Source organism: Lepisosteus oculatus, chromosome 12, assembly GCF_040954835.1.
Source record: "Lepisosteus oculatus isolate fLepOcu1 chromosome 12, fLepOcu1.hap2, whole genome shotgun sequence".
Lineage (NCBI taxonomy): Eukaryota > Metazoa > Chordata > Actinopteri > Semionotiformes > Lepisosteidae > Lepisosteus > Lepisosteus oculatus.
Window position 1 is genome coordinate 18,448,611 of NC_090707.1, and position 26,953 is coordinate 18,475,563.

The window sequence follows — 26,953 nt, forward strand, 5'->3', positions numbered from 1 at the left end:
TTACAGGAGCTCTATCTAAAAATCATACCAACCACTATTAGGACACTGAAAAACTGTACTCCTTACTGTGTCTGATTGAGCGGGATTAAGCATAGTGCTTGGGGCACTGATCAGACTTAGTAACTGGGCATTTCGCCACTGATCAGCAGATAGATTTCGTCGAGGATACACCATCTGAAGTGAAATCAGAGCATCGGAAAGGGACTGAAAGAAGAAAAAAGACCAGTTTCAACACTGTTAGTGATTTCTTTGAAACAGTTTTTTTTTTAATTTATAAGCTAACAAAGTTATCTTGCTAAATGAAGTTTCTTGTGTCCTCATTCAAAATCCCAACACTGGAAACAGAGATGACTTTTTTCACATTTCTTTGTTTGGACAAGTTAGTTCGGTACTACTATAGTAACAACTAGTTAATATTCACTGTGGAAAAGAAAGATTGGCAAACGACTTCTCCCAGCCCAATGAAGATGGGAATATAAAAAATAATCCCAGAACTGTTTACAAACACGAGGTGCTTATGAATGCCTCTCATTCTTGCAAACCCTTGGTAATTTTATTTTCAGTGTTAAAACTGATCGAGGAATATTTTCTGTGTGTTTTCCAATATCATTAAAGCACTCATTAGTATACTTAGAAAGTATACTTAGTATGCTTAAACAAATAAGAAAGAGAAGGATTTTCACAAATGTTTTTACCTTGCTGTGGGGTACAAATTCTTCCATCATCTTTTTCAACGGATTTTCATAGTCTACAATCATTTGACCAAGTCTAGGATATTCTCGGTCACTAAAAATTACAAAAAGGTAAACATATACATCTGTACAATTAAAACTAAATAAACACATTCTTCAGAGCTTATTAAACAATGAAAAAACAACAGGAGACCTCTGATCTTTCTGACATGGACTTAAGGAGAAACTTGTGGAAGAATACCATTGCAATTTTAATAGATACTAAAACAATTTCATGAAAGTCTCATGTGCACACTTGTCTCATATATATATATATGTTGTGTATATATACACAACACACCATGCCTTTCTGGACTGCTGTGCTATGAAAGTATCTATGGCATTACTCATTTTGTATGTTAAATGGTTCTGAACGAGAAAGCAATTTTGCTTCAGAACATATCGTGATATTCAGCAAGCAGACCATGCCAGGCAATATATATACTGGGTAATAAAGAAACGTCCTAATACATATTTCACCTACTGTGAATATATGAAAATGCACTGGGATAATATAATTACTGCCCAAAATAGCCTACCTGCCATGGTCTGCTCACTAAATATTAGGGTATATTTTGAAATGCAGTCGTGTTCTCACTAAGACCCACGTAAACCATATGAGGCCTCATTCACAAAATGTAAATGTCAAGTTCCTTATTAATACCCATGAATGAAAATCAAGTTCTTTAAAAAGCTGCAAAATGAAAGCATCATAAAATACATTATTCATTAATACTATGTATTGCACATTAAAAGAAAAGGTGAACATCTTTGACAATGCAAAAATGTATCTTGAAGGCCATTAATGAAATTAAATTGCCTCAGAAAATCATGTTTTACAGCACCGCACTCCGGAATGTTAGAATCTGGTGAGTCTTCACAGGCTAAGGCAGACAGCACTGCAACTGCACTGGTGCTTAATATCTACCTAAGGAGAACTGTTTTCCTCTAAAAACCCTTGAAAAGTTTACCTGTCACTATTTTTTAGTAAACTAGTGCTTTGAAGCTCTGAAAGATTCTTTTATTCTACATTCAAAAAATGGAGCTTTTCTGCTTACATTCGATTTGTTCAAGCTTACATAACGTAAATTAGTATAATGTTCAAGCTGGAATTAACTATTTCAGGGTTGACAAGATGAAAATGTGAAATGAAACAGCATGCATGTTCTCACCTCGAACCATGTGTCATTTCGTGAGCATAGTTGTAGAGACCTATGATTGCTTTTCGCTCTTCAATCCGAGACAGCAGCATCATTAATGTAGTGTAGGTTACAATAAGGTCTAGGTAGTTCTTAGTAAGATCAAAGTTTACTGTCTACAAAACAAAAACAAGCAAGTCATAAAAAAACTTTAAAAATACAACATTTGTTACTTTAAATGATCAAATTTTAAAATATGCAACTTACAATGTCAAAGAAAACTTGGCAAGCATCAATAGTGTTCAGCAGTTCACACACATGGTCCTTAAAGAGGAAAGAGAATATGTTTTTTTTCCAGGCACAACATACAACGCAAGACGTAAGAAAAATACATGTATGATTACTATTATTGTTCCTTTACAGCCAGAGCCTTGTCAAAAATGTGAATGTGTGCTTTTTTCGGCAACTTGCGACCATAAAATACTGAAGCTCTGTGCTCTTCGGCGCTAAATTCTAAGATTTCTACATCTTTCTTATGACATGAATTCACTAGAAGTATTGATCATTTTGTCCTTTTTGCCATTAATTACACAGATGCTTCTAATTCAATTTATGTATCAGAAATTTTAATTTTCGGTTTATTTGGTCAACACTTTGTATTTTAAAAACTCATGACAAATGTGGTCAGATAAAGTAATTAATTCAAGGCCTTTGTAGATTTAGCTAAATGTAAAGGACCAGAAATATGAGACTTAACTAGTGAAGAAAGATGTCCTTACCTTAAACTCCATGACATCGACAAATGTGAAATAATATAAAGCTAGGTTTTTTAGTATTTCAGATTTTTCTTTTTGAAGTTGTGCAAGCTGTTGCTGCAAGAAAAATATACAAACGCAGATTAGATATACCATCACATGAAGCCCAATATAAATCAAAACACCTGTCAAACCTGTCAACAAGGTTCATTTTAGGACTAGAAGCTTAACAGTGCTGTTCATTTGATAAATGGTGAGGCAAAGAGGTGTGCAGAGCATGTATTTTGTTAACTCCTAATTTATTTTATGTTTTAACACTTGAGAAAGGGACATAAAAACACTAAAAGACGTTTTACAATTCTTATCTTTGAGCACATTAAATGTTATCCCCTGGCCTGGCTTTACCAGTAGCCTGTTCCGTTTGGGTTAGACTGACAACATCAAAACCCAAGATCACCCCTTCTACCCTTAAGATCACCACTGCCAAAGAAGACCTCCATGCAGAGACGAGCAAAATGGTTTGGCCAGGTTTAAATGGTTTGATATCGAATGTTTGCAAGTGGATTTCTGATCTCCAAACCTCTTTGCTTTCAAGTCAATAGATCAAGACATTTATATAGTGTTGGAACACATTAAGCTAATGTAATTTAAATATAAACCATATAAGCCAGGTTAAAGTATTTGTATTATAATAAGCTTTTGGGAAACATTTTGCCTTATTATACAAGTTGTAAGAAGCTATAAATAAATAATTTTCAAAGGGTTTTAGCTTTTCTGTATTATAAATTTAGAAACGCTTAGCAATTTCACATTTCCATCATGTACACTCTTTTACAACAGAATCTTGCTCACAGTGAAGCACTAAACAGCTGTAATAATTTACACACAAAAATAAAAAATACAATATAAAATGAACCCTGCATTAAGTTTGCATTAGAATCAATATTTTGTTTAGTCCCTTTAGCAACTACAGGACAAAAGTGCACTGGAAGAAAATCAGTGATTTTCTTTTTTTTTTAAGAGACTAAGTGCAACAGTATATAGTTTATTGAAGAGTTTTTAAAATGTTAGTAAATATCCTTAAGGAAACTAAGATGCAAACATTCATATGCATACAATAATTGAATGCAGATTAAGCAACTAGAGAGGCAACACCATTTCAAATGGCTCTAGGACAAGTTAACAATGTCATATGAAGTATGACCCTAAATCACTCGTATGATTTTGAGATTTAACAAAACTAATTTTGGAACTAAATATCCAAAGTAAGTTACGGTACCTATTCTTTAAAAATACAAAGAATTTTAAACGACGTATAACACTGACATTATAATTTTGATATTGTCAAATACAAAAAATAAGGTTTCTAAAAGTTGCACTGCACAAACATTTTACAGTATTTGGTGAAAATGTTTATAATCAAAAAAGGATTTAATTAAGTCCACATTGTCCATTTGGTTTATACTTCCACATTTTTTTCCACAGTGCAAGTTTGTACTTGAGCAAAGTTAGTAAATATTTCCAGTTAGGAATATCTATTAAATATGCCATCACACCAAAGGTACACAAAAAGCAATCAAAAACGACAGCCAGCCTTTTAACACTTTCAAATTTGATCTTGCAATCTATTTTTCAATGCTTAAGTTGTTCTCAGGTGTTTGATGACTTCCCAAAAAATCTAAAATTTAAATTTGCAGCATGTGTTTTTACCAGAACGCAGGCTTTCTTTAGACTCTTCATTTCAAATAAGATGACTTTAGAATGTGCCGAGAAAAAGGGAACGTTAATATTTCTTGTAATTTCAAAATACAATGGCTCTGAAATAACATTTCCCCAAGAACTTTAAATAAAATTAAATATTTTCAGTGGAAAAAAGTGGCAACAGTTTTATTTAATTTTTCAAAGAAAAATAGCAGGTGAGGAATTCATCATGGCAGATAAAAACTAGTAATATGCTACCGTGAATATAAACCCTTCATCAACAAACTTGCATTGTCAAAGATTTATATAAAATATATATCGACTCTCATCTCTTTGGAAAATTCAGGTTTGGATATCAAACACTTTTTTTTATCCTAACAGTGGAGTTCCATTTTACAATTCCTTGCATATGCTATTTTTCACTGAAATTCATTTTCACTGTATTAGTGCTTGAAACAAAAGAAAGGATCAGTAGAATGAGTGAATGATCTGATGTTACCATGCAACTAAAGACTGAGGAATCCAAGAATATTGTGTAAAACACACAAAAACTTTATTCTGCCATTCTTCATTGAGATCAAAGGATAATTTAAGATTTAAATAAAAAAAAGCATAAAGCCAATAACAGATGTCACAGTTTTATCAAAATTTGGAAACTCTTCAGATTCCTTTATGCAGTCTTTTAAGGCAAGAGGTATGCAAGAAAATAAAATAAGTTTTTTTTAAGAATAAAAATTGAAGCTAAAAGAAACTGACACAAAAAAGTCAAAACTTACCAAAAGAATAATCCAGAAAAAGCCAGTAAAGCATGCAAAATAAAATGTAGAACGAAAAACATAAAACACTACAATAAGATACACAGACAAAAGTTAAACATGATGCAGCAATCTTACATTCCAACAAGCAGTTAACATCATTAAACACAAACACAGCATGGTGTAAAAGTGCATGTTAAAAAGCATTTAAATAAAACAATCCAAAGACAAGGCAAGGCAAACTGAATTACTGGAGAAATCTGAAATACAACTTGACACAAATAGAAATAATTCACATTTGAATACATGAGAATGTATTGGGGAACAGAAAAACAAATAGAACAATGAATGTCTGGTGTAATGATGTTCTTAAAGAAAAAAATAAAATAAGAACTGGACCTAATCTCTGGACCATTCTCAACAGATCTTGTAATATTCTTGTATTGTCTAGTTATAACAGCACACTACATCATTAAGAAATCCACATTTCATTTTATTTGGAAATGACGGCAAGTTATAAAAGAATGCCTTCTCTTTTCCCTTCTGTTGTCACAATGCTACTGGTTGAAAAGATACATACATATACTGAATTTAAAAAAGCATTTCCACATATCAGAAACAAAATTTATCCTGCAAGAATATTTCAAATTATTATTCAAATTATAGTATTAAAAAAAATAGCCATTTACAGCAATGTGCACTGGGAATTCTTGCCAACACGGGGTGTGTCCAGAGACAACGCCCACATTCCTGGCCTAGTATGATTTAGTCTCCACAGTAAACACAATTACTTCATCTACTGTGGGACATAACCTACTTATCTTGCAATCTATACTTTTTTCATATCAACAGCACACTGGGAGAAGACTCTCAAACTCTGTGATTACACCTGATGTCTTTCAGCAAAGCAATGAATATATGCAGAACAAGTTATTTTAGTGTCTGTAAGTTACTGTAGACTTAGCTTCCTAGGAGAAATGTGAAAACATCTGCTGTCAAAATGCTGCATTGCAACAACAAAGCAGAATAGTAGAACCAAAATAAAAGAATAGTTGTGTTCCCTAGAATGATAACTATTTCTGTAATTTAAGAAATGTTCCATTTTTTTCAACAGAAAGCATTTTACTTTCAGGAAGTAAAAATACACAGTACAAAACACAGTATATCCTGTATATTAATAACACTTATGTAAATACATACAATTTCGCCATTTTTGAATGTTTTAGAAATATATTGTGATTAATTTACTGGAAATGGTGCATACAGGTCATTACACAAGATAAAATCTTTAAAAAATAAGTAACCAAAGGGAGATGCTGGTTTAATTTAAGTACATATAGCATGTGTAATGTTCTTAATCCTTTCCTATGCTGGATCCTAAACAAAAGTGAACCACAATGAATAAAACTTCAAAGTAAATTCAGTACCTAAAATGTTCACCAGTTTTTCACAAGCTACTTTAACCACATATATAAAATGCTATTTGCAAAGCAGAAAATCTGATTCCCCTGTTTGCTTCTTACATACTGTTGATCTATTTCCTGTATTATCACTTGTACAATTAAATTGCTTATTTAATATTTTATAAGCAATGTGTAAATGTTTCTGTTAAGAATAATCGTCTGGTATCTAAATCAGTCACAATGGAAACAACACCAAATACAAACTTTTTGCTTCAAACCCGTACGTATAAAAAACAATTTTCCAGAAAAAGCATTCTGTACATAAAAACAACTCCTCTTATTTAAAATGGCTAACCATTTCTGCACAGGATATATGATTGATTTTTATAAATAGTATATATCTGAATACATGACTAGTTTCTCTGGTCTATATTACTGTGTGTGACAGGGACTAGAGCAAATTATTCAGATTCCAGAGGAATATAGCTGTACATCAACAAAACAACTTTGGTAACTTCCCACTGATTTGGGCACATACAGTAGGCTACGATTTTAAAATCAATAATCTTAATAACATCTTCTAAATTTCCGTGTGATTTTGAAGCCTGTTCTATGAAAAACAAAGTGGTAACTAAAATATGTAACTAAAGTGTTAAGGTTCTTTTTCTGATGGAAGTACTTACATTGTTGTTGCGGGTTTCCACAGCTGGAAATTTTCTAACAATAAACTTGACAGCAGACTCAAGATTTTTGTCTATTAGATACGAAGGCTTTGCTTTGGGATCCCCACATGCCTAAAACGAAAAACAGGACAAAAACAGCTAAAATTGTCAGCGCTGTAACAACGTGGTAGATTAATACAAAGCAGAAGGTAAAAGAGTATTTGGTTTTCAGTGGATAGGTGACAAGATGAAAACGGCAAAGTGCAGGGATTTGTCACAGCTGGAATATGCAATGGGAGAAAGGATACAAGGATGCTGTGCTACGGAAAGATACTGTATGGGAAGTTTCAAAGCAGTTAGTGCAACACAGCGGTGGGTGGAAAGACTCACTCCTACTGGAAGAAAAGGTGCGCATTTAGTTTTCTTTAGGGTGCTATCACAAAGCTGTGAATAAATAAGCAAACGTGCAGCTGAGGTAGGGCGGTATATGGTTCACATGAAACTGCACATGCATTTTGTGTTATTTTGTGAAATATCCAAAATGTCACTCTGTATAAAGAAAAGCAAATAGAACCACTCTGTGTCCACATAAAATACCACTTCTACACCTACTGGACTGCATACTGAACACAGGTACATTGGGGGGAAAAAAAGTGCAGAAAAAAAGAAAAACAGTTTATTCAAACCACACTTCTGCTTTCACAGTTTTGACCTACTATGAGGTTTAATTCTTAAAACATATTAATAAGAGATAAGAGTCTCTCTTTAGCTGAAGACCTATCTTTTTAAAAACGTCCAAATTATGTCAGCATTAGAAAGCAGCGAAGACTACGTTGCCCAGAAAAAAAAAACATTTTGTCTACTTACAGCAAATACTGATTTCAGGTATTGCTAACATTTTTGCCCTGAAATAACTTCCAATCTGCAGAATAGTGCTGAACAATTTATAGCTGACAAACCAAGAATATTTTATTTACTGCAAAATTGGTGCTATTTATTTAAATTAACAAATCTGAACATGGTCAAAAAGCTCCTGTTATATTGAGAGAAAGGACCTGAGAAATCCCGTTTGGAAAAAAATATATTTTTTTGATTACCACTACAAAATCCCCTACCATACATCGCATTGTTGTTCATGTGATTCCAACCAAGTAACCAAGTGATCACTTACCACAAGCTTGCTTTTAGTTAATAAGGAAGTTGTGACAGTAACATTTTCCCCATACACCATACAGCAGTAATTGTCACGTTTTTCTCATGTCAATGAAGTAAAAGATCTCTTTTGTACTCATTACTTTTTAATTAAAAATATATTCTGTATAAAAATTATATAACTGAAGGTCAGTTGACATTGTGATAAAACCAATTTACCAAATTGTGCATCAAAAACTGCTAAACCTAGAGTTAGTTCTAGCAAAGCAGTTAATGTCTTATCTATATATAGTTTTCATGAGTCAGACAGAAAATCAAAAACAATGTGCCTGGTTTAATTGGAGTGGCCTTGCCATTAAATCTAGCTGGAAATTTGTGAGTTACATAAAGAGAAAAGTCATGGAATATGAGGCTGATCAGAAAGCAGAAGGAAGGGGAAAGGGGGATTGAGATTTAAGGGAAGGTGAAAAGCTTTGCAAACCTTCCAAACTTGTCCTTGCTGGGGAAGCATTGTAACAGAAAGAGAGAAAATTACACATAAACACAGGTTGCCAGTATCTAACATGCATATCTAATTCAAATGATTAGCTTTGGGAACGGACTCTTTTATAGGTTATTATTATGCTAGAGAAAACAAGGATTTATTCTTTAATAATGTTCAGTGCTTATAAAATTCAATTTAGGCATTTGATGTACTGCATGTTCCCACAGCTAACATACACACCATGCTAGATCTAGCAGTCTTGGAACAGTGTGTACTTCTAAATTCAATCCACATTTCACAGAGGATCAGGAAGTGTGTGATTAGTAAAAGGAACACCACATGCAAGTAAAACAAAGGAGATTGATACAGTAGTTTCAATCAAGGCCAATGCATATTACAAAAACCTAAAAAGGAAGAAAAAAAAACAAAAATAAAGAAAAAATGTTTACGAAACATGTTTAGCTTAGATGAATCAGAAGCATCACATAGGACTAACACTTCATGCTCCCAACCAGTAGATAATTATTGAAGGTGCATAGCTCAGTGCCATCTATGTATAGATGCACTGTTTTGCAATTTGGTAACCACCCTTTTAATTGCAAATTATGGTGCTTTTTTTAATTGGATAAAATTCAGGATACATATGTGAGAATCCAAACCATTCCCCCAAACCCCTAAATTTCAGCTATGGCAGGATAATTGCCTTCTTAAAATGTGTTGTCGTTAGAGTGTTTAATAATCACAATTTTGAACAGTTGTAGAACAAGTATTTCATGATATTCCTTAGCAATGTAGCCTACATTTTCTATATTCAGCTACAGTATTGTGTAACTATTTTTTCAAGTTTTATAAAGTTATTTTAAAAGATGTTGTGCATTCGGTTATAATATCTAGCTCTATTAAACTTAAACTTCTCTTTAAACATACAGTAATTTGATTACAGTTAGATAATACAATCATTTGTCTTATTTAAATACAAAGGAAAAAACCTTAATGTTCAGGCTCACAGATGCCCACACCAATGATTTGTGTAGAAAATCCACTGTGTTAAAACAATGAAAAAAAATATTTTGGTAAATGGCACAATGAGACTACAAAGTGTTACTAGTTGAATGTTACGAAATTCAGTTCTGGATCAAAAGTTAAAAAAAACACTCCCTTTGGTACATTCTTATGTTACTGAAAAATCATAAAACAGAGAAAGCTTTTCTAGAGGCTATAATTTGCATGCTACAGTGTGGTGCATTACTTACAATCCCCAATGGCAAGAAAACATTTAATAATGCAGATCAAGTGTGGTCCTGTATAAAATATCATCCTGAGATCACATAAAATGATAATTATTACTTCTCCATGAGATGATCAACTGATATTGAGATGACAGCACTTTCATGAAACATGAGGCCTTCTTCAAACAAGTGAAGATATTAAGGGCCTTATGAAGATATCTCCTTACTTTACGTATGAGTATAATTTTTTAAAAGATTAAAGCAATACAACATGTGATGACTGACTGAAAATGAAACAAACCAACATTGTCGGGCATTCTGCAAAAAGTCTATTATTTAACTAAAAGGCAAACAGTGTACAGCTCCTAAAATCAAGAATTGTGCCAAGTGGACTAATACTTTATAAACAAATCTGATATTTTAATTCATATACCCCAAATCTCTTCTTCTGTCTGACCTTTCTGCAATATAAATAAAGTCAATCATAGCATCAATGCTTTTTGTTGAAACTTGGGTACCAACGTAGAATCCAAGAGTGTGCTACTTCAGCAGCTTAGCTGAAGAGAAACCTACAAGTAACAGAGATGTTTTGTGTGGTCCCTTTTAATAGTCATCAAATCCATACACCACCTAGAACTTCCTCTTGAATAACTTCTAGATCTCAAGACTAGTGAAACATTTTAACTAAAACAACATATTTAAGAGTTAAACCTCTCTTCCTATTAGTCCTAAGTAGAAAAGTCCCAAAAAAGCATGACAGCATGGTAAAAATGTGTAGTTATGAGTTTAACAGGTTTGCATGCATGAATGGTACACTGATGATTCTATATTATAAAACGTACACTTATACGTTTGACCACTGATTTCCCTGCTAATCACATCACATATCCATGACTTACTTTGTCATCTAGAATGTCTAAATCTTTTTGATTTGCCTTTCTAACTTGTACAGTTTTTGTCAGTTTTCCTATTTTAGTATAATCTGCAGACTTTGCCCATTCAACAATTACCCTACACTAGGATGTAGTTTTCTTGATATAAATAAGGAAAAACAATGGTCTTAATATGGTCTCTGTAGTACTCTACCAATAATATTACCCTGATTTGAACATTCACATCTTGTCATCTTGCCTGCAGTCTTTGTACATTACCCAAACACACCTATTGCCTGAAATGCCCAGTGTTTTTTTGTGTTCAAAGAGCAAGACATACCTTTTCTAAATACATGCTGACTATCCCCCTAGGGTCTCTTTTTCACAGCACACATAAGATTATATATGTATTTTAATATTAAATACATTTCATAGTTAATTTTTTGTCTTTAGTCTTACTAGCTCATTGATTTTGTCCTCAGGAAACACCTGAGTTTTTCTTTCTTAGTCTGCTTTTCTGATATATATAGCTTGTTCTTTGGAATCTACCTGTACAGGTACAATTTAAATTTCAAAGGATATACTGAACCACTGATTCCCTGACCTGTTTTCTTCCCGCTGGCTTATTTGAAAAGATTATATTGATATACGTATTCCCTGAATTATTGTTGTATCTCCACTGGACTTTGAGCAGGGTAAATCACAGGAAAGATTTCAGTGATTTAACCTGTTGCTCAAGGGTGCAACAGTGGAGAACCACCTGGAATTTGAATCACAAGTGCCCAGTTCTCAATCTAGATCCCTAAGCATTCTTGCACAAGCTAAAAGGCTGTACATAACGTCCACTGAAATGGTTAGCGAGCTGCCCATGCAAGGAAACCCTCAACTCCGACAGTCTTGAAGGAGTTCTATGAAGAGGATGGGCCAAAATTCCTAAATGCCGATGCGAGAGGCTGATAAAAGTGTTACAGGAAATGTCTAGTGCCACTAGCTACTGAATCCCAGGACTCACACAAAGATATTTAGTCTAGGATCACTTTAGACATGAGACAGGCCTAGGGGGTTCACAAACCTTTCCTTGGCACCTGATTTGAGGATCTGGAGCCTATCCTGACAAGAAACGGGCACTGAAATGGAGGGCTGGCTATACCCTTGATGGGAAACCAGTCAATCACATAGCCAACAGACACGGACACGCAACACACTCACGCCTCCCAAAGAGCAATTAACCTACCAGCCTATCTTTGGACTGTGGGAGGAAAGCACCCAGAGGGAACTCACATGAATACAGGGGGAACATACAAACTCCACTCAGACAGCACCTCATGTTTGGAACTGAACCCAGCTCTGTGAGCAGCAATTCTAAAATATGCACTACCTTGCCACCCATGACGAAAATTATGTCAGAAAAAAAAAAATCTAACTGCACCTTTTCCAATAGTTAAAGCAAGCTTGAGGCAGAACTTTTTCAGTAAATTTTGGTTTTGTTCTGTCAAGTGTCTGACTGCCTGCCAGCTGTGGGGCACCAGAACAACTAAACAGAAATGATGTGCTGAGACTTCAAAAATATATCTAGAACAAAATATGAAAACAAATTGGATCTGAATCTGCAGTCATGACCTGTTGAAATCTTAAAGATGTCACGTCATGCAGAAAAAGGACAACATGAAAATATGGAAATGAAACAGATATGCAAATGACAGTTTGATGTGTAAAAGGAAGGAAATCTCTTGAAAAAACGTATCATTGTTTCAATTACTGAAATTACTCTTCAAACCCCTGTAGTGCTGAATACTAGTAGCCTAATGCTGGAAAAGTAACTTCTTACTACTGTAATCATTCTTAATGTCCTGAAAGAGAGAACTGCTGAAACAATGTGGAACAACACACAGTTGAACAAAACTTCATCCATAAAGTTCAAATATGAAGTTATGAAATTATCAAATTACACAATGTGCAAATCACTCTTTTCTTATGATTAAAATAAATAAAAAAAATCACACACTGTATAGGTCAGCACATGGCAGTGAAAGGCTTACTCACTGAGGTGTTCCATGGCTCTTAAGGCTTCTAGAGACTCTGCACTGACAGCCTGCTCAGCTCACCCTCTCTCAGCATGAATATAACCCACAGCATTTCCACACTTGGGTGGAAAGATCAACTGGATCTAGTCCTTTTGCAGACTGTTGTTAGATACTAGACCTCGATGGGGCAAAACTAATTTAAAAAAAGCAGGCACTCAGCATAATCTTTTTTTTTAATAAAAATGATATTTTTATATAATGTATAATTTATACAGAATACAGATTTTTTTAAAAAAATCAATTAATATTGTTACAGCTTTAGGTGACTGAGAAGTGTCTCGTAGATTTTAGATAATGTTTGTGACACTTGGAGTAAACACTTCTTCGTAACCCCCAATTTGTAACAATATGCTCAACCTATTTTTATTAACCCACCTGAACAGCAACAAACAATTCTAGCTTGTCAGAAACTTAGGTCACTTTCAGGCTCATAGTCATGTTTTATAAGAACTTAACGCATTTGTACATATAAAAAGTTTTATGAGCAAGGTATTAAACAAAAGTACTGTTTTTGGTGTTTGTCCTTACATATTTGAAAAAACGTATTTTTTTTTTTAATTTTCCTAATTTTTAATCAAGACCTTATTCAATACGCATAAACCGGAAATTTAAAAAATTAGGAAAGCTCTCAAAGTCAATATCAAGAAATTCAAAACTGACAATCTGAAAAATAAGCATAACATGGATTGCCTAATGTGTTCTATTAGCTTGGATCCCTTTTGGCTGGAAAATGTGCTACAATTATGTGATTTCTGCATGAAGCTTGCATACAGTGTCTGTGATGCTTGTGGATTATCCAAATCTGCAGCTGTCTACTAGTTGACACAGTATGGTGCCCAAAATGGCAGAATATGTCAACCAATAACATTACTAAGGTAAATAAAACAAGGAAATGTGCTGTTTCTTTTGGCATGGCATAAGCTTCAGACATTCAGTTTTTTAACTTATCAATCAAACAGCAAGACCAAAGAAGATTTTTTTTAACCTTTATGCATATAGGTAGCCTATGTACGCAAAAGCCTTTAACTCACAAAACATCTCACTTTGCTTTATGTAGTCTTTTGACCATTTGCATTCCAGTAAGAGTAAGATGTGGAGTACTATACTAAATGTGACTATTAAAAAAAATCAACCTCATATCTAAAACAATGTTGCAAAAGATGACTGGTAAATATCTGGATCTATGCTTTATTTTGTTATACTGAACATTAAATATGTGCCTACTTTTTCGACAAACAATACATAATATTAAGAAAAATAACTTCTGACCAAACAATAGAAAAAAGACCACATTGATTATTCATATAGATTACAAGTGCCAAAAATAATGAAAACATTACAATGAAAACACACAAAATATCTCTGTACATGTAGGCTATCTTTAGATAAGTTGTTTCAATCACACCCTTTTAAAATACATTTTGGTCCACTTCACATGACCACAAACAAATGCACACAACAGAACCTGCTAGGATATGTACTCTTTTCTGTAAATTGCAGTTAACAGGGACACGTTTTCCCCCTAGAGGATCTGTAGAGGAACATTAGCTTTTACCTCATTCATGTATTTTATACTTTTATTCTGATGATTTAAACCAGACATGTCAAAACTAAAATTCCTGGCTTTGTTCTGCAAAGAAGTTAGAAATTAGGTTTTGACACTAAAACTGGACAAATTAGGGAAAAACACTTATGGGCCAAAAAAGAAATACAAAAACAAATAGGACACTACAATACAATACAGGTGTATTCCTGAAGTTTCTGCAAGTTTCCAGACATAAAAAAACCAACACCCTACATATGTGCTGATTCACTCACATTAAGCGGGATAGAAGTATTACCTGATGTATGTCTGTCTTCCTCTTCTATCAAATGTAAATTATCTTCCTTTAAGCCCTACGCCATTTATATGATTATAGTGCTTTTTGTTTTGTTTTTCAATTAAAAGTATTGAGTAATATTCATGTTAAATATAGAAACGGCCCACAAAGCTTAATAAATATTTCCTGTATTTCATGCATTTTTTCCAATGGTATTTAATCCAGAAATGCTATAAGGCGTTAAATCAATTCTTATTTTATAATTCAGCAGCTTTCCAAAATACACTGATACAAAATATTGAGGTGCATTGTTAAGAATCTATGGGTAAACTACAGCTTTAAAAAAATACACGGTTAAGTGTACATTTTATTAATTGATTCCTCTTGCACTAATATATAACTCGAGCGATTTAAAAAATCTGTCACCTACTGCCAGCCATGAAATTTAACAAAAACAGGACGCAGTCTAACGCTTTCCTCCGCTGTCAGCTCTCCACCAATACGGCTTAGGGCACTAAAATCACCAACGAAGGGCAATGTCAATTTTTATACAAATAAACTGACAAGTTAAAATGTTACCGTCCATTTTTTTTTTATGGAGCCCACATTAATGCTACATTGCCGTGATGAGCTTACCAATCAAAACTATCACACAACCACACAGCGAGAAACAATTATGTCGCGATGTCTCACGCTGCGGTCTCGGTGCAAACAAGTTGTTTCACTCTCGCTGCCCATCGCTCCAAAGCTTCACAACAACTGGAAACGCCAACCATTCTTCTACATGCTGACGTGCTACACAGCTCGCTATGTACTACAAAACAGCGAAGGGGCTTTTAAGCTCGCGTTTTAAACACCATACCGCGGAGAATGAAAACACTCTGCCAGCAGGTGAAAAAAAAAAACCAAAAACAAAGATCTGCCAGATTTAATTCACAGACTGGCCGCCAATAACAAGAATTGAAGTAATTTCCTCTTTTCAGTACACTGCTTGTGTTACATGCCATTCCAGGCCTTGGGTGCATTCTTCCTGTCCATATCCCCATTCCCAGGCTCTGCAGAGTCATGTTGCAATGCCAGCTATGGCTTCCAAACGTCTAGGAAACAATGATGCTCACAGAACACTTTACCGTAAGGACTGCGACCCCCCCGAAAACAAGCACCCTGTGCATTATAACGCCACCTTACCTTTTTGATGTTATAAATGCGGGTGAGCATCCCGATTCCCCTGTCGTTGAGGATGGTCAGTTTCTCCGCCAGCTTCTGCTGGCTTGGCTGCAGCACACCCCTCGACATGCTGCTTGCTTAGTGTTTCACAAAACGGAGCACGCCGTAAAACCTTCGCTGTGTAGTGTGTGATTCGGACCTATTATGACCCCGAGCGTCTTAGTGTTATTTTCTTCCCATATTACGGATAAACAGCTTCGCAAAACTCCCCCCCGCTCTGCCCTCCGCTGTCTCCCTGTTTTCTCTAGGTGTTGCCCTGACTCTCAGAACGAGGCCGTTTCCTGCAACACCGACGCATGTCACGTGACTCCCATTGCACTGATTTCCGCCTCTGTGGTCCAAATTGACAGCCTGTTACTAGCACAGTGTTTTCATACCGCAGATAATGATTCGAATTTTAAAATGGCCCACTACTTCTTAATTTCAGTAGGGATTATTTATACGCTGACTGTGGTGCTTGTGTCCGTTACATTGGCTTCTTCTCTGGGAGATGTTCTGTTTTCCACCAACACAATACGCGTTTATCCTGAGCAAAGCAACTACTGAAACTCCGAGGCACTTTATTTTCCTAAATGTCAGTAGAAGACTGCTTTACAGACTTACCATTATCATATTTTTTATTGAATTCTTTATCATGGGTCAAGTTATGCATACACCTTTTTAAGCATTTTCTAACCACTTTATCCAATACAGGGTTTATACAGAGTTATGGATGAGCTGGAATCTATACCAGCAGGCAATGGGTATAAGGCAGAACACATCTAAGATACTGTAGGATGCTAGTCCATTGCAGGGAACGCACAGACTCACACCAGGAAACCATGCAAACACATAAACAGAACATACAAACTCCACACAGATAGCAACCCAGGTCCAGAATTGAACCCAGGGATCAGGGATTTAAATATTGTACATAAATAAACTTAATTGTGAATATATCAATATAATAAATACTAAAAACTGCAAACAAGAATCTAAAATTGAAGTTACTTTAAGTACATACCCCCCACACACACCGCTATGGAAAACCTAATTTATTAAGGTGCACAAAGTAATTAATTTAATGCAAATACTCAAGCATCATAAACACGTAGTTTTCCAAAAAAACACAGGGATTATTTGACCCTATTTAAATAATAACTGCATTTTTCATGATGCTGGTCTCTCATCTGGTGGGCACCCTTTTCAGACATTACAAGGGATAACACTTTATGTACTCGCCATGATCTCCAATCATGTGATAATGTACATTATCAAATTCATATCAAAATACATGTACATTACTGTACATTACTTCCTGCTTTATTTTCTCATATCTATATCATTAGAAGAGTGTGAATACTTTTACAATGCCTCATGTCTCACAAAAACAATATGCAGTTGTATATAACAACAGTAGTATATCACAAAAACAGCGAAATATATCTAGTTTAAACATAAAATATGGTATATGTCATCCAATATTCCTGAGTATATTTGAAGTTTATAATATTTAAGTTTATAACAATAGAATATAATAAATAGAATAGATTTATAAAATCTATGTGGGATATCCTTTATTTCAAGTTTTTTATCTGTGCTATCTCCACTAAAAATAAAAAAAATATTGATATATTAATACAAAAAGACTGTTTTCATCGCGTCCTTGATTTTGATACTTTTTTTTTCATTTTATATTCACCACTAAATTAATCAGTTTTACCCATTCTGTCTAGGTATATTTACATTACACTTGAATTATTTGTGTGCTAATATAATGTTTAATATTTTAAAATATGACGAAAGATAACGTGATTCTAATAGAGGGGTCGTTTAATGTGTTTTGTGTTTTCTAAAAAAATAACACGTTTTTCTTCTAAGAGGAAGCTCGGAATTATCCAGCCATCCATTTTCAGTAAACGTGACGCCTAGGAAGTCAGTTCTTGGGAATGAACACTAGCCTGTTTCTTCTGTGAATGAAGTACAGTACGCAGCAATTGGTGATAACCGGGGTGTACGCTGCCATAGACTTCCGCACCTACAGGTGGCGATGTTTTAAAGTACTACATGCTCCCAAAAATATATCTAGGTTACAGATGGTTTCTTCTCGGTTTTCAGGCAGTTGATAGCAAGTGATGAGATCTTCGGTGAAGTACAAGAGCGTATTGGAATCCCATTGCGGCAAGTGGACAGCTGAGTTACTGTAGACTTTTTCTGCTTTGAACTGTTCCTGTAACACACATGTAATGCATTCGCTTGCTCAAGAAATAAAGGCTTTTTCAAAGTCGGCACTGAAAAAGCAATGTACCAGGGTAACGACTTTAACTGGGAAAAGAATAATAGAAACGTGGAAAGACTCCACTGTGCAGGTGGTTGAAGAAACCGTACAACCCGAAGGTGCTTGTGGATATGTTCAGGATCTCAGTTTGGATCTCCAAGTCGGTATCGTCAAACCTTGGTTACTGCTTGGTGAGACAAATAGTTTTGCATTGTCAAATGTCATTCACACAGATTTAAGAAAAAAAAATTGCACTTAGCAGCAAAGCTGTCAGAATTCATTTTTGAACCACGTGTTAAGTTTTCAATTCCATTTAGCTTAAGCGTTCTGAAGTTTTACTATGGATGGGGGAAATGCCTTATTATTTTAAGAAGTTAGAGCAGCTGTTGACTTCAGGGATAGCAAACAAGGCACTGCAAGTAAGAAACGCTTCTGGAAGCACAAATCAGTTACTGTATATTAAGATACATTGATGTTTAATTTCAGTGTTGTGTTTTTGGTTATGAACTTTGGTATATGCTTAAAGTATTAATTTTAAATGAGTCCTTTATCAATGAATAGTTAAAAAATGTTTTTTATGGTACTTTCTACACTTGTTTTTAATACAGTCCCCTTTATCAGAGAAGCTTGTGAATTGCATATGAGATGCAACATTTAAAACATGCTCTGTAAAATGCTTGTCTTTTGAGGCGGGGCTCTGATTTTAGATTATTTAAAGAAAACTGTAGTTCTGTTCAAGCACTTAATATGGATGGATGAGTTACGCTAAGTAGCATACATGTCCACTCTCTCAGGTTCCTGTAATAAGCCAACCATCTTCCCTTCTAGTGTTAAAACACTAGAATAATAACTGCAGTATTAGTGTGAAAATGACAACTATTATTAACTAAAACATTGATGTCAGTGTTCTTTTTTGTTCTAGCCTCACAAGATGTTGCCCAGGACTTTGATATATTAAAGAAATTTAAGGTATTATTTATTTTCAGTGTCTGCTGTATGATATTTAAATTTCTTTACACATTGGCCTTCGATGAGTGTATTTTCAGTAACATTTACTGTTGATCTTTTTCAGGTTACACACATATTGAATGTTGCATATGGTGTTGAAAACACTTTTCAAGATCAGTTTGTTTATAAGCAGCTTTCCATACTGGATCTTCCAGAGACTGTCATTACCTCATATTTCCAGGAATGTTCAGAGTTTATAGAGCAGGTCAAGGCACAGGTAGGCCTTATACTTTTGTTGCATTAAAATAGTATGTTACTTTACGAAACAAAAGGGTGTCCCCTTTGATAGATCTCTAGATTGTAATTTCTTTTCACAAACTTAAGTTATATTTCATTTATTTTAATTTAAGAAAGTATGTAACAATTTGTTCATCTAATCATACTGCTAGATTAGTTAAAAAGCAAGTAAGGAGTATATCATGTATTAAAAAAATTCTAGGAGACCTGTCAGCGTGTTTCCATACATCCATCCATTTTCTAATTGCCTCAGGGTTGCAGGAGAGCCAGATCCTATCCCAGCAAGCAACAGGTACAAGGCAGACTGACACAGACACGCACACACTCACACCTACTGTAAGGCCCATTGTCCCAGACATCAATTGACCTATCAGTTTGTTTTTGGACTGTGGGAGGAAACCGGAGCCCCCAGAGAAAATGCATGTGAATGCGGGAAGAACACCCCACGCAGATACAGCAGGATGCCAGGTCCGGAATTGAACCAGGGTCCCGGGCAGTGAAGTAGCTGTGTTAACCACTGTGCCACCATGCCACTTGTTAATGTATTTAATGAAGAAATCTGATAATCTCGTTAACTAAATCTTTGCAGTAATTTCCTGAGTGGTCAGTTTTAGGAGACTGCCTATTTGATACCCCGCAGTCTGCTGGTGCAGAGCATTCCTTGCACCTGATATCAACATGGCAGTGCTAGTTTTCATGATCCATTATTCAGTAGGTAGATAACGATCATATCTCTACAGGCCATTGTATCTCATGCAGCCTTGTTGCCAAACCAGTGTCATGGTAATCAGCTGCCTTACTCTATTGCATTAAAGGAACTCACGGAGGTACAGTATATAATTACATCATGTATTAAAAATAAGTTTCCACTTTACACTTAAAATTGATCTGTCACCATTTTCGTTTGCAATCCAATTAATTCTGACATCATGTTTTATTGATTATAATTACATGGAATACTAGTAATAATGAATAATAATGTCTTACACTTATATAGCGCTTTTCTGGACACTCCACTCAAAGCGCTTTACAGGTAATGGGGGCTCCCCTCCACTAGTGTGTCATCTTATTGTTCTCTTGCAAATGTAGAGGTTTTCTAAAGGCTAATTTTTTTCAAGTCCTTTTAGGTATAATAAAATATAATCTATTTCAATGAAATTGTGTTTTCAGCTAACATATGTGTTGAAAACACCTTTTCTTAATATACTGTATAGTAAGTGCCAAGTCTATGAGGAAACAAATGCAACTTCATTAAAGAGGTTAAAGAAAATTAAGAGAAGATAACCAGTGATGATTTCCTTTACATTTACCAACTCTAACAAACAAAGACAGGGAGAGAAACTTCATTTTTATTTAATAATATGGCTATGTATCATTTTTTGCTGTAATTAGGGAATACAATATGCTTGCTGGCATAGGCATAGGTTTTCCTGTGATCCTGAATTGGAAAAAGGGGTTAAAAATGGATGGATGCATGTTTTTGACCAACACATCTACTAAACGTAGATGCAGTATGAAGGTATTTTCACGATTTGTATATGGTTCTGGATCTTACTTCATGCCTCTCATGAAGGTTCTACCTTTTAATCTTGACACTGGTTGTGTATTGTTTCTAATTCTTCTTAAATGCTTTTTTCACAAAGTTAAAAAAGCAAGACAGTGTTAAGTACTATGTGAAGATTTTGTTTTCCCTTCTCTCTTTAGAACGGAGTGGTGCTTGTTCACTGCAATGCTGGGGTGTCCCGCTCTGCATCCATAGTCATTGGATACCTGATGTCAACAGAAGGTCTGCGTTTTGATGATGCATTTGCATTGGTGAAGAATGCGAGACCAGCTATATGTCCAAATCTAGGCTTTATGGAACAGTTAAGAAACTATAAACCCTGCAGTGAAATTCAGTTTAATGGCGTTACAAATACTTAAAATGTTCCCCATTTACTAAAACCCACAATATCTGTAGCAATGGGCATACCACAGTACTGTATGAGAATAAACTTGCTTGAGGATTCTTCTGTAATTTACAGTCTCTTCAGGCTTTTAGAGTGCTACAAAACAACTTCATACGTTTTTAAGACATGACAAATGTTAGTGAATTATAAACAGAATACAGTTAACAAGTCCAGGTTTCTGTATTTGTGTTTTTTTTTATCAAGGGATCTGTTTTGTGCAAGATTGATATTTCTTAGAGCTGTAGTGTTTCAGATTAAATGGAGTAAGCTGGTTTAAAGGTTTACACCAAAGTTAGTATACCTTTTTTCATTTTGGTTTGCCACTGACGGTTTGATACATTTTTAAACAGTTACAGATACCAAATTTATAAATTTACATTTTTCCATAGAAATTGTAATTATTTAATGACAACAACATGTTTTTAATTTTATATGGCATTTTGAAAAGTTTTATCTATTTCTGTATATACAGTAGTATCTATATTAATCAATTTAAAAAAGTTTAATTTATGTGTCATTTTCTTCACAAAAAATGGATGTACCATCTTTTTCTTTTGAATGTTGCTGAATCTCTGAACTTTTATCCCTTATTTATATAATGCATATTAAGTCTGAGTCATTCATTTCTTTTAAGTTTTGTTAAAGCATGGATTTGTGGTTGATGACATTGTTTGAAAAAGTATTAAATAAAATATATTAATATATGAGCAATTGGGATTATTCCAATCCTGAAAACATGAGTACAGAATTTTTATGCTGTAGCTCTTTAAAATATTTTATTTGGAGCAATTGATTTTCTTTTTTTTTAACCATAGTCATAACTGTGTATCTTGTAGGTTTTAAATGCTCTCAGTAAGAAATGCAATCTGCCAGTCTTAACAAATGACAGGAATTCTTTGGTCCTACTTGCTGATTTGGTTGCTGTTATCTAATCTGTTCTCAGAATACCATTCAGCTGTTTCTTAAATGTTTTTAGAGGATCCGTTTCAACACGATTAGGTACTTTGTTCCAGACATTGACTGGACTTTGTTTAAGTAAGTGTTGTCTGCTAATTTTAAATGTATCCTCTTAATTTCCTCTTGTGCCTCTGGGTTCTTGTGTTATTTTTATACTTGTTGAATTGCTTTGGCTTGACTTTATCAGTGCCTTTGAGGATTTTGAATACTTCAATCAACAGCCCCTCCACAAGTCCCTTCTGTTTAATATTAAAGCTCTTCAGTTCTATTAACTTATTCTTGCATGACATTGTTTCGAACTGGGGGTTCTTTGAAATTCTTTTTTTTTGTATTGCCTTTGTCACTGAAATGCCCTGACTTAGTTGTGCATCTAACAAAATCATCTTTTTAAACATATTTTTCCATTTATAGTTCAATTTTACTTTTACATTTAACTAAGCATAAGCAACATACAGCAGCCATATCACCCTGCAACTCACAACTGGCATCCCACTGAAGTTAAGCAGGTGTGAGCATGGTCAGTACCTGGATGGGAGACCTCCTTGGTAAAACCAAGGTTGCTGCTGGAAGAGGTGTTAGTGGGGCCAGCAGGGGGTGCTCACCCTGCGGTCCATGTGGGTCCTAATGCCCCAGTATAGTGATGGGGACACTATACTGTTAACAGGCGCTGTCCTTCAGATGAGACGTAAAACCGAGGTCCTGACTTTGTGGCCATTAAAAATGGCCTCCTAATAATCCCCGTCTATGAATTGGCTTCATTACTCTGCTCTCTTCCCCACTAATAGCTGACGTGTGGTGAGCATTCTGGTTGCCATCGCATCATCCAGCTGGAAGGGAATCCCCATTACCTCTAAAGTGCTTTGAGTGGAGTATAAAAAAAAAGCGCTATATAAGTGTATATTATTATTAATATACATTAATATAATATATATATAATAGTATATATTATTAATAAAAATAAAAATAATAATTATTTTTATTTTATTATTATCAGAATTCTTTGCCTACTATTGGAATGCAAGATCAAGACAAAAAAATAATAGTTTAAAGAACATATGGAGGATATCTAATGAGGAATTATATCCCATCTAGCTTTCTTGATTACTAGTAGCTCATTGATCCAAGAATCAAGCTAAATGAATGCATTGCTTGTTCAAACACCTACAACTCTTATGCAAAAAAGTAACTATAGTTTACCATTACAAATGCACTGCCCCTTTTGATTCTTCTGGTCTGTGTTTTGTTGATTCTGATGAAGTGTAATGGGTAGATTTAGTCAATTTCCTTCAGAATTTTGAATACTATACTTGAATCAGGACCTCATGTAATTCACCAAAACATTTCTCTCCCTCCAGCCACCTAGAATACGTTACCCGTGAAAATGAATCTGGCCACTGATCTCTGGAGTGTTTGATCCTTCATATAAAGTGGAAACTAAAACTGCACACGATATAGCAAATGCTGTCTCACAATTGCATTTCACAATTTTAATAAAACATCATTTGATCCAGATTCCACACAAAACACTGTACCTTGCCTGATTTTGTTGAATTGCATAATCAGAATTTAATATTTTTTATCAAAATGTGAATGCTCAAACTGAACACTTTTTTGGGTTAAATATCAACAGAAACTGCAACACAACTTAAAAACTAGAAAATGTTGAATGCATAATTGCTGCTTTTACAGCTACAGATCTTTTTGGATACATCTTTACTGTCATTCCACCCTGGGATGTCGCAATTTTCATCCATTCCCTTTCGTGTACATGTTCAGGCTCTTACAGGTGGGTTGGTGATCACTGATGGACCCAGCTGGAGCAATCTGATCATTTTTATGACGTTGTGATCAGATCATAAGTGATATCAAAATAAAGTGTGAGACCACTGAACAGTGAAATGATAGAAAACTGGGTGGGCATTAAATATATATGAACAATTAAAGGGTTAATTCCAAGCTGAAAAAAGAAGAAGAAAGAAAACAACGTTTCGGCCGTGGAGCCTTCTTCAGGATTGAGAAGGCCCCACAGCCGAAACGTTGTGTTTTCTTTCATCTTTTTTTTCAGCATGGAATAAACCTATTACTTGTTCCTTTGCAGCCTACGCATGCTGACACAGCTACCCACCTAAACTATTAAATATGAGTATTTTTTGTGTGGTGAAAAAAAATTAAAATTAGATTTCTTCATTTAATCAATTAAATGTTTGTTTGTTTTTTGGTCTGACTGAGCCTGGTCAGTCCTACTGACAAATCCAGGTCAACACTACAGGTCATCTTACTAAATTGCCAAAATGTCCAGGCCATTTGGTGATTACAAATTAGGTTATGAAACTGCAGAATCGGATTCAATTTTCGTACCCCACTTCCTACCCCACCTATATTACAGTAGTAAAATATACCTGCATAAAATAGACTGTTTGCTACCGTATGAAATCTACCATCTACTATCTATTCGACAGATTATGATGCTGCATTAAGATTAAATAATGTAAATCGTTTTTTTTAGGTGAGCAATTTTGCCTATAAGCATTAAGTCCCAGGGGTGTTTCATTTTGATTAACTCCAGCTCTATACTACAGTATAAAATAATGAATAATGAACATGATAAGGCATTGAAATCTTCAAATTCATATTGATATTACATTAGGTAATAATATTGTAATACAACATTATTCACCATTTGTGTAAAGTAGCTTACTAAAGTCTGGAATTTCAGAAACTGGTGTCATGGTTCATGATGTTAAACTAAGTACAGTACATACAGTAACAGTATGTAGTTCCACAAAATTTAGATTATTTTTGTGCTCGAGTTGCTAGGGAAAATATGGTGTAAAAAAACAGATTTGTGAAGCTGAATTTTGAAGGCAGTCCTGTAAATGTGGATTAACATCTATATAATTTATCCGTAATTAAATCTATGGTAAATGTTTATATGTGTGTAGAGAATGGGATCAATCAAACAATCAAAATATTAAACAACCACAATGCTATGTCAGTTACCAGCTCCAGTGATTGTAAGGACAAAGATAACTAAATTAATAATATAAATGACAGGACGTCAGCACATCACATTGGGCACACACTCAAACCAGGACCAGTTTTCCCAGAAGCCAATTAACATACCGTTATGTCTTTGAACTGTGACAGGAGCACCCAGAGGAAACCTATGCAAACACGGGAAGAAACATTAAGGTAGCACCGCAGGAATTGAACCCAGGACCCCAGCGGTGTGAGGCAGCAATGTTTACCACCTTCTATTTGTTTATTGAAAATAACAATTACACTTAATGGTATCAGTTTTCATTAAACGTCCTCAGCATTTATTGATCGTTTTTGGTTCAGATTTGATTCGGTTTCATATGTGATTATTTTGTCTTTTTTATATAACTAATTCCGAAGGAATTGCGTGCAGAGGCTTTCCAACTCATTCTCAGAATTATTAAGACCGTCGTTGTTATTGATGTGTTGCTGATCGCTATCACCGGGGTAACGTGGGACAAGCTTGCATCATTGCATTTTTTGGTTCACATGAGTTTACGAATGTTTTTTGTGTTCGTGCACTGGGAATTCTAAGTGAACTCATGTGTCTTTCCACGTGGGACTTACAGGATAACCTAAGCAGAAGAAATTGTTTTTATTCCGGAATTGTGTTTCAAACAACAGCTGTGCTTCTTGCACTCAATATTCATTTACTGTACCTCGGATTGCTGAACTTAAGCTCATGCGAAGCATAAAGGGAAATAATGTTAGACGTATGGAGTGACCGTCACATAAAAAAAATACTGAGGTCTCAGTAGGGTGTCACCTAGCAGAGAGAAGATTCAGTCACGTTGCAGAATGCTATTTATTGGTTAAATAAAAACTACATCAGTGTGTTGAGTATTAATGCACAGCACCATTGAACTCCAATATGTAAGAACGGTGGCATTTCACGGATTTAAGTGTTCTGAATTGATTTCATTGCATTAGCTCGTTGTTTTTATTTTACATTAACAAAAGGAGGCAGACGAATGAATCACTAAAGCGGAGCGCTAGCTTGCTGTTTTTCTTTCTCGCTGCAACAGCTGCGGTTTACATGTTGACAGGGGTTTTTGTTATTTCTGCTATCCACATGGGCACCGTCTCGTCCACGCTCGCCAGAAGGAAAACTGCTACAGTTTTTGTCAAAGATTCCAAAAGAAGTCCTTCATGCAGAACAAGCTCAAGAACCGTCAACGATGGCCAACACGCTGTCATTAAAAATTCAGGCCAACGGGTAAGCCAGGAAGTCCAAAGGACCGCTGTCATCGGAGAGGAAGGCAAGTAAAAAAAGTTATACTGAAGTCGAACAGTCCCTCCAGTGTTTTGCAGAACACAGCCGTTTATTTTTAACCTAAATTTACCATAATATAGAATGCTCAATTTTAAATAGATATTTTTTTCAACATTGCATTTGAATGTTAGACTTTGTTATAACTGGGCCTAATGATGATATATACGTTATAAAAGCTTGATTTTTTATGCCTACTAATTTATTGAAATGCCCTATGAA

At 34.8% G+C, this 26,953-nt stretch overlaps 3 protein-coding genes across 6 annotated transcripts in view; 2 read left to right on the plus strand and 1 right to left on the minus strand.

The window, feature by feature from the left end:
* Positions 1-16,301, minus strand: part of nckap1 (NCK-associated protein 1) — a 46,485-nt gene extending 30,184 nt beyond the window's left edge. Inside the window, exons 1-8 of one of the 4 annotated variants that reach the window (XM_015358951.2) lie at positions 15,976-16,301; positions 8,780-8,797; positions 7,168-7,278; positions 2,650-2,736; positions 2,138-2,194; positions 1,904-2,046; positions 696-786; positions 67-204 (exon numbers count right to left, since the gene is read on the minus strand). In XM_015358951.2, the coding sequence (XP_015214437.1) occupies positions 67-204; positions 696-786; positions 1,904-2,046; positions 2,138-2,194; positions 2,650-2,736; positions 7,168-7,278; positions 8,780-8,797; positions 15,976-16,083 (753 nt within the window). In that variant the 5' untranslated portion in view covers positions 16,084-16,301. Of the gene's footprint in view, positions 1-66; positions 205-695; positions 787-1,903; positions 2,047-2,137; positions 2,195-2,649; positions 2,743-7,167; positions 7,279-8,779; positions 8,798-15,975 lie in introns of all 4 variants that reach the window. The other 3 variants (XM_006636480.3, XM_015358952.2, XM_006636479.3) reach the window with 3 other exon arrangements.
* A 1,783-nt stretch (positions 16,302-18,084) lies between these two features.
* On the plus strand, positions 18,085-22,694 carry dusp19a (dual specificity phosphatase 19a). Its single transcript, XM_006636565.3, has 4 exons — positions 18,085-18,462; positions 19,194-19,240; positions 19,344-19,496; positions 21,221-22,694. Exons 1-4 carry the CDS (start codon positions 18,240-18,242, stop codon positions 21,437-21,439), a joined length of 642 nt encoding a protein of 213 aa, XP_006636628.2. The 5' UTR covers positions 18,085-18,239; the 3' UTR covers positions 21,440-22,694.
* A 2,990-nt stretch (positions 22,695-25,684) lies between these two features.
* The window catches only part of pde1a (phosphodiesterase 1A, calmodulin-dependent), a 116,460-nt gene continuing 115,191 nt past the window's right edge, over positions 25,685-26,953 (plus strand). The window contains exon 1 of the mRNA XM_015359072.2: positions 25,685-26,720. Coding sequence (XP_015214558.1) covers positions 26,498-26,720 — 223 coding nt within the window. The 5' untranslated portion in view covers positions 25,685-26,497. The remainder of the gene's footprint in view (positions 26,721-26,953) is intronic.